Genomic DNA, 12394 nt, shown 5'->3' with positions numbered 1-12394 from the left:
GTCAGTGAGTGCCGAAAATTGTATCCTGATGCTTCCAAAACTACTTTGTAAATCTGTTGATTAATTTTTTTTAGTATTTACTTCATTAATTATGTATAAGAAATGTAACACGATGTTATTTTTTTTTGTTTTTTAGGCCGTGTGTGAATTGCGTAAAATAGTTCACATAGTGTAAAATATTTGACACTGTTGAGGTGAATAAAAAATTTTCAGCTGTTAAAAATTTATTGGGCTCTGGGACCTGGTTAAATTTGAGTTAAATTTTTTTTGCAGATGGTTTTGTTTTGTTTTTTTTTTTTTTATTAAAAAGGAGTTTCATAGCAGAAAAGAGGCAGAGAAAAATATTAAACAATAAGCCATACAGCTGAAATTTTTTTGTTCACCTCAATAGTGTCAAAAATTTTACACAGTGTTAACTATTTAACGCAATTCACACACAGCCTTAGAATTCTGTTAAATGTTTCGTTTTTTAAAATAAAACAGTTTAAAAAAAAAGTTTCATTTTAAATCGAGTTTGCCCTTCAGCTCTTTTTGAGGTAAGTACTGAAAATTTAAATTGATGACAAAATTTTTCTTTTTTGGTAAAACTAAACAAATTTAGCATCTGAATTATGTGTAGCAACACTACCTTTAATTAAATATATAAAAAGTGAAAATAACCCGATCTGTTTGGGGACTAGAGCTAATTTTCTTCGAAAAACAGTGAAAAAACAGAGATTTTTGATACTTTGAGCGAGTGTCGGCACCATTTACAGTTATCCAATCGAGCTGAAATTTTGGCTATCTAAAAATCTGCAAAGGCGGAACATTTTATGGGGTTCCCCCGACCAAATTTCACTCTAGTTAGCAGTTACAACATTATTTATTCCGGATATCTGAGCTTGAATCGGTTTGACCGAAAGATGAAGTTGTTTCTGTACTTCATGGGAAATAAAGGACACTCCAGACCCTGGGTCTAAAAGTGCACGAAGAGTAAACTCTATACCTCGATGTTCTAGAGTAACTAACGAAGTAGCTAATAAAACTCGAGATAAATTGCTGCTATGATAAGATTGTAAACGCGATGCTTCAGAAACTTGGGGTTGAGTGGACTGTATATTCGAGGAATCAAAAGTTGGAATGGGTTCTGAACTTTGATAAAAATTTGTTGAGTGCGATTGAGTTATGGGTAAAACGTGAAGAAGAGAATGATGACGCCCTTTACATTGGATACATGTATAAGAACTCTTACAATCTTTTTCAAGGTGAGAAGTTGCTAGACAGTTTGAGCAGTAGTTATAAGATTTTACGGCTTTAATTCGTTCCTCAGTAGTCATATGTAAAAACTTGTTACAAAATCGTAGTGTATGGTTTTCATTGCAAATTTTGCATGTAAAGTTAATTTGCTTATTATGATAAGTTTGGTGAGGTTTGTCACGAGATGGCTGAGATGAATGTGCTTGTAAATAATATTCATGAGGTTTATTAAAAGAAGATTTAGTTTTGGGTTTCAGACGAATATCCGAAACGGTTTCTAGAACTTGATAACGATTTGTTAAAAAGATGTCCATTTCGGACCATGTTGGAATATTTCTGGGGTTTTTAATTGATTGTTGCCATAAGGAAAGAGTAATGTCGGGAAGTCGACTTTAGCAAGAGTAAACAAAAATGGAATCCCAATTTGAAGTGTTTACGTTTTGAGCTTTGAGTGCAGAAGGAGAATCGTTAATTTCTCTTTGAATGCTCTTAACACCTTCACTTGATTCTTGAGAAATGTGTGGTAAATTAAATAATTTTTTAAGCTGGCTATTTACTATACTTAGGAGCAAAAAAATGGAATCAAATTTTGCATTCTGTAAAAACGATAATTGGTCGTGAAGTAATCGACATACATGAATGTTAATGGTACCATTGAAAAGCTTGAAACAAAAGCTTTAAGTCAATGCTAAGAACTCAAAAATCCGTTAGTTGGTTCCATCCATCCAACATAAATGATGTATGTACGAAAAAAAAAACTGAAATTAAAACACAAACTATCTGGAAAATTTAACATTTAAAAAAAATTAAGTGCAATTCATTGACAGACAACGCTAATACTATCGTTGGAAAAAAAAGACTGAAATTGAAACAGAGAGTATCTGGAAAATTTAACATTAAGACAAAAATGAAGTGCAATTTATTGACAGATAGCGGTAACACTATGGTATGCATTTTTATGTTTTTACCAACAATTCAAAGTAAAAAATACAAGCTTTAAAATGAGACCATGAGACTTTGAATAAAAATATTTTATCCATGGCAATTTTTGTTTTTAATATAATATAATTTATTTGATTCCGTTTTTTTGCTCCTAAGTGTAGAATACGTTTTTTTTTTCATAACTATCCTTTAGGGCTTCCCAGGCGAGTTTAAAACTTTCATCCGTGAGTGGAAATTTACAAACTATATTGTTTGCTTCACCTCGAGTTTTCATTCGCAGATGGTATAATTTTTGCACTGCACCAGGTTTAGGATGATTCACGTATACTGCGTATAACTTCCATAAAAAATGTCGGTGTCACACGGAGGGACCTTTTAACAGTGGCGTACGTTGAGTCGTCGGGGCCCCGGGGCAAGACTAAATTTTGGGGCCCCTTTCATATTTGGGGGCCCGTTAGATACAAAAAAAGTACGTGTACGCCATACATTTTTTTTTGTATGGCTTATACATTTTTAGGTTTATTTTAATGTTTTAATATGTTCGTAATGCACTTTGCACTTTTTTAGCTTAGAATTGATAGTTCTTGGGGCCTCTGTTCCGAAGTAATATGTACATGTACATATTTGATTTTCCATCATCAAACATAATTTTTTTTATTGTTGGGCCCCTGAAAAATTCATTTTGGGGCCCTCAAAATTAAATATTTAGCGGCCCCTAAAATAAAAATTTTTGAAGCTTAGAATTGATAGTTCTTGGGGCCTCTGTTCTGAGTAATAAATACATATTTGAGTTTCCATCATCAGACATATTTTTTTTATTTTGGGGCCCCTGAAAAACTAAAATTAAATATTAAGTGACCCCTAAAATAAAATTTTTTTAGCTTAGAATTGATAGTTCTTGGGGTCTCTGTTCTAAAGTAATGTGTACACATTTGATTTTCCATCATCAAACATAGTTTATTTCTTTTGGGGCCCCTGAAAAATAATTTTTGGGGCCTCAAAATTATCAAAATTAAGTGCTTAGAGGCCCCTAAAATATAATATAATTTTTTTGGAGCCAAGAATTAATAGGTATTGAAGCCTCTAATCTGATGTAATATTCGGTGGCATTCCGTTTGTGCATTTAGTTTTGTGCCCTGATGTACCTATTTATGTTGGGGCAAAAAAAAAACAATTTTTTTTAACTTAATTTTTTTTAAAGTACTGAAGTAAAGGCATTTGAGGTCCCTGCAGGGCCCTGGCTTGAAGTTGTTTTTTGCTTTTTTGGGGCCCCTAATGTATTATTTGTGGTTGCAAAGATTTTTCAAGTAATATTTTTTGGGGCCCTAAGATAAAATTATAATTTTTCTTTTAAAAAAGCAGTTTATTTCCTTTTGGAACCCCTGGGGTAACCTTTTTATCAAATCAATATATATTATGTGGCTACATTATACATTACACTGAATGACATAATTTGTCTCCCTTGTATCCGAAGTGATTCAAACTCATTTTAATTTACTTCGTAACTCAATTTATGCTAACAGTTTCCTTCTCTGCATTGTCTTCAGTGGAGCCCTAAGGTCAGTCGGGGGCCCCGGGGCGTCGCCCCGCTTGCCCCAAGGGAGTGTACGCCCCTGCCTTTAAACAAAGCATTTCACTTCGCGACTTATATAAATCCTGATCTAAATTCATATCCTTATGATTAGATTTAGATGTTTTACCTACAGAATTATCTTCTAAAATCATCGATATCTTTTGTGTGAGATCAATTATAGAACTTAAACAATTCACGAAAGTATCGGAGGCTGCTTTATATTTGGCTTTTATTGATGTCAATTGAGCTTCGTCTTCTGTACATTCATTAGATCGAATACAAAATGCATAACTTTTTTAACTTCAATCCATAGATTGTTAAGCTCAACTTTATAAGCTTCTTAAGAGCTAGTAGTAAAATCAGTTGAAGGTTTGTTTTTAAAATCTGAAGTGAATTCAACGAGTTGGTCGGAAGAAAGAATAAAATCGTCGAGAGCGAAAAGGTTTTAAATTCACTTAAACAACAATATGATTTTATGAAAATGATCGAAGGAAAAGAAAAGATTGATTTTATAGCGTATGAATGATGTTGATCGAAAGGGTAAAGTATCTTTAAAACAGAATGGTAAAACAAGACACCTGTAGATTAATTTATTATTTTTGTGTTTGGTTTCCAAATTTAAATGATGCACTTAAGAGTATTCCAATTTAAGTGGCGCACACTGGTCGATTCAGTGCATCATAGCTGGTCAAAAGTCGAAAAAAGAAGTTGTTGTCAGCATAAAAAATACCGTTAGGCCGAAAGTAAATATTCTTAAACACCAAAAAACAACAAAAATAATTTTTTGATTCCGTTATTTTATTCATGGGAAGCATCTCAATGTAATCATTTATGATTTGCTCACTCTCTATTTTAACGTCCACTAGTTAACAAGTGTTTACAAAGTGATAGTTTATAATAAAAGTGAGTAATTGAGTTGAATAAAAAAATGTCAGAAAATGCTAGTGGTATGTATTTTTAAATTCAATTTATTTTTGTAAAAAAAAGTCGGATTCTATTTCTATTAACCGAATGTTGTAAGGCATTTTTTTGATAGTTTTCAGATGTTTGTTTTTTACTTCTTGCACGATTAAAAAAAAGTGCCGAAGAGTGCCATCGTGAATTTTTTATATTTTGTAGTTTGAATCATTACCTTTAATTTGATGCTAAAATTAAATGCCGAAAACCGCCGCAAACTATTTTTTTCGTCTCTTTCAGGTACTAATCCGCTCTTTTTAAGGTGACCATTTTTTTTACGGAAGGACATTGTTCAAGATTGTCTAGCTTGTAGAGCATGAACTGTTATGTGTGATATATGAAATGAAAGGTTATATTATCTCTTTTCAAAATAAAAATAAATCAAATTTATAAATGCTCTATGTAAAAAGATATTACGCATCAAAAAAAAGACCATCTTTTTACCGTTATCTCAAAAATGTGACTATGCAAATTATTGAAATTTTGCACAAATATAGTCCTGGCTTTTATTTATATTTCATGTTAATTTGATTAATAGAACTATCAAAACGAAAAAGATATAAATAAAAAACGGTCAAAAGGGCTCGAAAACTGTCAAAAATTTGGGAAAAAGAAATATTATTTCCCATTAAAGATATCTCGGGCAATAAAAAAGACATCAGAAAGATTTATACAGGCATTGAAAGATGGAAAATAGTTCTTATAGAAAACGTTACTAAATATGTTCAAACAATTTTCCTTATATAAAAGAATAAGGTCCGAAATACCCAAACAAAAATAGTTTTTTTGCATCTTCTAACGGTAATATTTCAAAAACGGGAGCTGATTAATTTTTTTTAACTTCGGATTCGAGTTCAGGACACCGAAAACCTTCAGAAAAGTATATTTTTGTTTTGGCAACAAAATCCTTGTAAACCAGTGTAATAGTTAAAGCTGCACATTGATAATGAATATAGCAGTCAATGTGAAAAAACTGCAAACAGGCACGGGAAGAACGGGAGACCAGGGTTCATCGATTTTTAAGACGTTATCACATTAAAAATAATATTCAAAGCCAATAAGACATACAAAAGAATTAAGTCCACCTAGTAACTCAAAATCGACCACTGTGTGGCGGGTTTATTTCATTTAAAAGATTTTTTTTTTAACTTATATATGTGTGCTTGAGCGTATATATGTATTTTATTTAATTTATTGAGGGAAATATAATTCAATTGGGAGTAAAAGGAACTATATGCAATTCTACACTTTTTTAACTTTTGTGATTTGGAATTCGAGTGTACCTATATGTGTGCCTGTGCATGTATATTGTATATGTATATAGATATTTTTTTAATGAATTAAGGGAAATAGAATTGAATTGGGACTTAAAGCATTATATGCAATTTAGTCCAGTCAAGTTATACTTTTGCTGAGAAATAATTCGCAACTGCAATTTGTACTCAAAATATGAAAGTACACTAGTACAGGAACTAAACCCCCCATTTTCCGAACAAATGTCTGGACGACTTTGGCCGCCATTTTGTTTTGAACAGTTTTGCGACTATCGCTTGTAGTTCGGCTAGTTTTGGTCTTAGAGAAAAATGTTATGAGACAAAGTTGTAGCAAATTTTATTTCCCTCAAAAAATGTTAAGTAAGTTTTTATTCTAAAACCTACCATTTAGGAGTTATAATGAATTTCGTAAAATGCTATGCTCACTTATTTTTTATATTCACCATAACTTTTTTTTTCAAACTTTTATTAAAAAATTGTTGTTATAAAAGTTAAAGAGCTACTAATTATCTATGTTTGTCTCATACTAAGTTTTTTTGTCTGAGTTGCCGTTTCCTCACTAAAACAAAAATTCAATAAAAAAAAAATTTGCAAAAACAGGGTGATTCGAGTAAGTTGAGTTGAGACAAGAAAAAAATCGTACTGGAGGGGGGGTCTATTCCCCCCCATTTAGCCAGAAGGGGAAATTTTCTAAAAATAATGGCTTAATTTGGAAACAAAATTATTAAAAATCAACGGTAACACCTACAATAACGTGTTATAAGTTTTTGTGAAGATAAAAACTTTGTCTTGTATTTCGTTTTTGAATGAAGCTGTTTTATGAAATAGTTTTTGAAAAATTAATTTTCAAAATCGAAATTTTGAAAAGAAAATAAAAAAAAAAATCGAACTTTTTTTCAAAATTGTGTGTGATAAAGTTCTAAATTAGTTTTCGAATTTCAATTCTCTTATTTGTTTTCAATTAAATACAGAAAACTCGCTGCAAAATGTCTTGTAGTTTTCGAGAAAGTAAAAAATAAACATAACCAACTTTGTTGCGGCGACATAAATATGATAAATATTAGGGATTTATACGTGCCCCCATGGAGTTTGGGAGACAAAGGGTAATTACTTTTGATTTTTTTCTTGGATCTGAGGAGTTACTAACTTTAATTAGTGTGTAGGTTTTTTAAAATACCCTTTTTTAAATCGTATGCTTTTTGTTTACATATTTGAGAGTATTTTTTAATAATAATAATAGAGTGCGTCGATAATAGAGTGCGTCAATATGAAAAACCATAGAAACCTAAGATAGTAGAAAACCGCTTGAATTGTTATTTTTTATTTCCCCAATTTGAAATATAACGTTGAAATCAAAGCAACACAGGAAAATGAAAAAGGATCTCAACCAACAATCCTAACGGGACGCTTTTTTTTAAACCAGCAGCTACAGCTGCGGTTAAGAAAACTTAAGGCACAGATAATATAATCATACAGATATCTTGTCTGCTCAGAAAAATATGAATCATTTTTTTTTCTTTACCAGACGATCCTTACCAGACAAGGAGCTTTCAAAAATTGTAGGTTATTGTAGGTGTTACCGTTGATTTTTAATAATTTTGTTTCCAAATTAAGCCATTATTTTTAGAAAATTTCCCCTTCTGGCTAAATGGGGGGGAATAGACCCCCCCTCCAGTACGATTTTTTTCTTGTCTCAACTCAACTTACTCGAATCACCCTGTTTTTGCAAATTTTTTTTTATTGAATTTTTGTTTTAGTGAGGAAACGGCAACTCGGACAAAAAAACTTAGTATGAGACAAACATAGATAATTAGTAGCTCTTTAACTTTTATAACAACAATTTTTTAATAAAAGTTTGAAAAAAAAAGTTATGGTGAATATAAAAAATAAGTGAGCATAGCATTTTACGAAATACATTATAACTCCTAAATGGTAGGTTTTAGAATAAAAACTTACTTAACATTTTTTGTGGGAAATAAAATTTGCTACAACTTTGTCTCATAACATTTTTCTCTAAGACCAAAACTAGCCGAACTACAAGCGATAGTCGCAAAACTGTTCAAAACAAAATGGCGGCCAAAGTCGTCCAGACATTTGTTCGGAAAATGGGGGGTTTAGTTCCTGTACTAGTGTACTTTCATATTTTGAGTACGAATTGCAGTTGCGAATTATTTCTCAGACCTCCATACAACCAAATCTAAAATGACTGGACTAATTTTACACCTGTTTTTAACTTTTTTGTAACTTTGATGCGTTGGGGATTTTTTTTAAATTTTATTTTTAATGCGAAATCAATCGAATAGCGACATGAGAGAACTTTCGAACTTTTTTTTTTATGTAGCTTTAAATTCAAGTGCGTCTTGAGATCACAATTGAGGGTTGAGGAAAATTATATATTTTTACGTATATAGAAATTTCATTCATTTAAAGATTTTTTGTGTTGTTTTTTTTTTTTTACTAATAATTTTAACTTTAATCAATTAATCACTTGTTTAATTAACAATTAAATAAGATTAAGGGCATTGTTTATATCTTCTACGGACTGTAGCACGTGAAAAATTCGAGTAGTAAAGGGTAAAACGCTTACTTTATACAAAATTTAAGTGGACTTTTTAAATTTTTTTTATAGATTTTTGCATTTTATATGGGAAATAATCACTAAAAAATGAAATTGAAAGTACACTTTGCCAGGAATGTACTTTCGCGCGCGAGATGAAAAGACGACTAATGAAATACTATGATTAAAGAGACTGTACCAAATTTATTACACAATGCACTCATCTACATAAAATGTACGTACCTGATATGTAGCTGATAAGAGTGATTGAGCTGATAATGATGCCGTTGTGTGATAAAAAATATGTATTTGGTGCAATTTCTCTTCGTTGGGTAGATTTAATCGTGGTTTTTTATGATCGAACTTTTTCTTGTATGTTGTGTGTTGAATGATGTGATGAGGATGAGAGTTTCATTTTTAAACGATTCTTGGGGTACGTTGTAGTTGTATGGATGAGTTAAGTTTTTGGTGATTTTTGAGAGCGATGGGATGAATAGCAAGTTTGATGTTTTTATGTGTGTTTGTGTCCTAGGGTTCACGAGATGAGGATTCGATGGGTTGATTGGATTGGTTGGATGTAGAGTAGAGATGTACCTAATCCAATTTTATCTCGATAATCTTTGGGTTTTTTTTACGGTAATTTCGATGGATATTGGGTGATAGTAACTTCAGCTTGATTAAGGGGTAATAACACCTTGTAAACCATGAAATCGAGCGTCATTTTCATCAGCGTATGAAACAAAGAAGAAATATTATTTTCTTTTGGTGTTTGCTTAGATTAATTAAGTATTAGCTCCTACAGTTTTGAACCTATCGGGCTGAAATTTTTTGTGTAGCTTAATAATTCCCTTGTGAAGTATGTAGGATTTTTAAAAAAATGGCATTAGTTTGAAAAAATTATTTTATTCCAAAAACAAAATTCGGTGAAAAAAAGACCATAAAATCGTTAAATTTTAATATTTCAAAAAAATCCTACGTACTAGGGAATAGTGTTATTAAGCTACACAAAAAATTTCAGCCCGATAGGTTCAAAACTGTAGGAGCTAGTTGGTCGCCCGATGGAAGCACAGGATTTTGCTATCATCCTGAACTACGCCGCCATTTAAAAAATTTCACATCACTACAAAATTTAACATTAGCCTATTCTGTTACCTATTAATATAAATATACCTACTTAATTAAACTAAACAAACACCAAAAGAAAATAATATTTCTTCTTTGTTTTATACGCTGATGAAAATGGCGCTCGATTTCGTTGTTTACAAGGTGTTATTACCCCTTAATTCACTAATTTTTTTTGTATTTTATCCGGCTCGTATGGACCAATGTTTGGGTATGGTTCGGATAGAAAAAATCAAGTTAAGAAGAAAAAAACGAGTATAAGAATTGGGTTGAGTTTTGAGTTTATTTGTAGGTCTTACTTTTAAGATGGGTTATATAAAAGTGAAAGTGAGCTAAATAAAGTTAGTAAAAAGAGGATATGGGTTCGATGAGGGAAATTTAAAGGAATATATTATAGGAAACTAAATTCACGTCAAAAGGAAATCGGTTGAGCGCCATCTAGTTTCTCAGAATTTTTACTTCACCTGAACATTATCCCTTCTATGTAATGAAGCGTCCACAAGTCGCAATTTAACAAATACATATAGTTTCCATAAATTAGATATATATGTTGCGTAACGTATGCGACATTAACCCCTTGTAGCCCCATGTGACATTTCTGTAACAAACCGAAAAAGATCGCCCAAAAGCTGTGAAAAACATATTTTTATTCTTTTAAAGCTTCTTACATAATCTTTAAGAATTGCTTTATCGAAATAATGCGCCATATTTCTAATAAATAGCACCAATAGTTTTTAATTGGCAGTTAATGATGAAAGTTTGGCTTTTTTGGAAAACAAACAAATTTATGTAAAAACTACGAAATTCAGAAAAAATATTTTTCGTGCATAAACTAACGGGTTTTATTTTTGGATTTTAGGAATGCACCTAAAAATAAATATAAGATAGCTTTTTGTTTGAATTTTTGCATTTATATACAAAAATAAATTATTTAAACTGTTTTTTTACAGCGTAAATTTCGAAATAACTAAGCAAATAATGAATTTATTGAATTTTAAAAAAATACGTGTTTTATTATAGCTAAAGCCCTTTCGATTCACATTATTAATTTTAAAATTTACTATGTTGGGTTACAAGGGGTTAACTCCACCACGTTTAAGCGATAAAGAGTTTTCTGCCTCTAAAGAAGTTTTTCATTGCAATAATTCCCATCTATTACTCTTTGTCCTAATTATAAAAAGTAGATACCGAAACTTGGGAATCCAAAATTAATATAAGCAATTAAGAACAAAAACATTTTAAAAAGTTTTGTATTAAACTTCTGTAGGACTATAAGAACACATTTGAGTTATGAGGCACCGAAATTTATAACAGAAACAGATTACTTTGATGACTTTATACAAAATTAAAGAAAAAGATTCAATATTGTGCATTACAAACTATGAACCAGTTTTGAAAATATAGTTCAGTTAGTGAAATTGCTGCTTTTATCTTCAAATCTTCTTTTAATATTAGAAGAAAATTTACATAAACCTTATAGCAATAACATTTACTTTAATTTTAAAATGTTTTATCTGCAATTTTAATTCATAAAGTTTGTATGTTTTGTCTTGAAGCACATGCTTCACATTCTTTTAAATCCATTATTTGACTTTTGATCTACAAAGATTTTTCTATTTTTTACAAGTTGTTTTTAAATAAGGATTAAGTTAAGTTAAATTTAATTTTTCTTTACTTTAAAATTCTTTAATTTTAAGTGATAATATTTAGTCCTTGAAAATCATTCTGCTTTTATTAATGGCCTCCAAACTTATACACGTGGGTATTGCATTAGACCATTTTCCATTTTTTAAGCATTTAACCATTGTTGCACCTCGTAGCTCAAGCCCTACGTCACAAGAAAAAGTAATACTCTCTCCAATCGTATAATAGAATTTAACTGAAGACATGCGTCCACTTATTACAGTTCCAGGATACGAACATGCCTGGACACATTTCGGTAATCCGCCTGACCATCTTCCACTGTCTTGACAGGCAATGATAGGTTGCCCTTGCATCATGAACTCTGGATTGCAATTCAATTGCACTACATCACCTGCTCTATAAGGAGCAGAACCTTGGGCATAACCGTTTTCTGGAGCACCTGGATCATCACATTGTACTTCAACGCATGAAGGAAATGGAAGAGCCCATTCGCCCGTTGGCAAGCAGACTGATTCAATTGGTCCTCTAAGTCCATACCCCGAGGAGCAAGAAAATGAAGCTCTTCCCCCAACTTCTCTGGATAAAACTGCTACACGAGGAGTGCTTTTATTTTCTATATGCATGTTAATATCCCCGCATTCAATACTCTCACAAACTGGTAAAGGAGCGCTCCAATTACCACTAGGAAGACAAATAATTTCCGAGGCCCCAATTAATGAGTTTCCATTCGCACATGATAAATTAACTTTTGAACCCATTTTAGTATCATTAATGTTTATGATTAATCCACGTCGAACCGGTATAATAGGACATGTTATTATTTTGACCACTACTTCAATTGAATGCTCATGACGAGCAGGTGTTTGGCAGGTGAAAATTCCAGAATCTTCTTCTGTTGCTTCTATTATGCTTAGTCTATACTCTAAACTAGAATCTCGACCTTCATCCGCATCTGTGACCCATCCTTCAGGGTAGGTCCTGCAAATTAAACAAAGCTTTTTACATAAATATCTTGAGACTTCAGATCTTTATTCAAGAGCTTTATATGAAAGGTAGTAAAATTCTTTAATTTCAAAATAAATTATTTTT

At 31.4% G+C, this 12394-nt stretch overlaps 1 protein-coding gene across 1 annotated transcript in view; it reads right to left on the bottom strand.

The window, feature by feature from the left end:
• Positions 1-7213: 7213 nt before the first annotated feature.
• Positions 7214-12394, bottom strand: part of LOC129905254 (locomotion-related protein Hikaru genki-like) — a 508020-nt gene continuing 502839 nt past the window's right edge. Inside the window, exon 8 of the mRNA XM_055980690.1 lies at positions 7214-12283. Within this exon, the coding sequence (XP_055836665.1) occupies positions 11368-12283 (916 nt within the window). The 3' untranslated portion in view covers positions 7214-11367. The remainder of the gene's footprint in view (positions 12284-12394) is intronic.

Source organism: Episyrphus balteatus, chromosome 1, assembly GCF_945859705.1.
Source record: "Episyrphus balteatus chromosome 1, idEpiBalt1.1, whole genome shotgun sequence".
NCBI lineage: Eukaryota > Metazoa > Arthropoda > Insecta > Diptera > Syrphidae > Episyrphus > Episyrphus balteatus.
The sequence above is the reverse complement of the archived record's forward strand: the minus strand, read 5'-3'. Positions and strand labels throughout refer to the sequence as shown.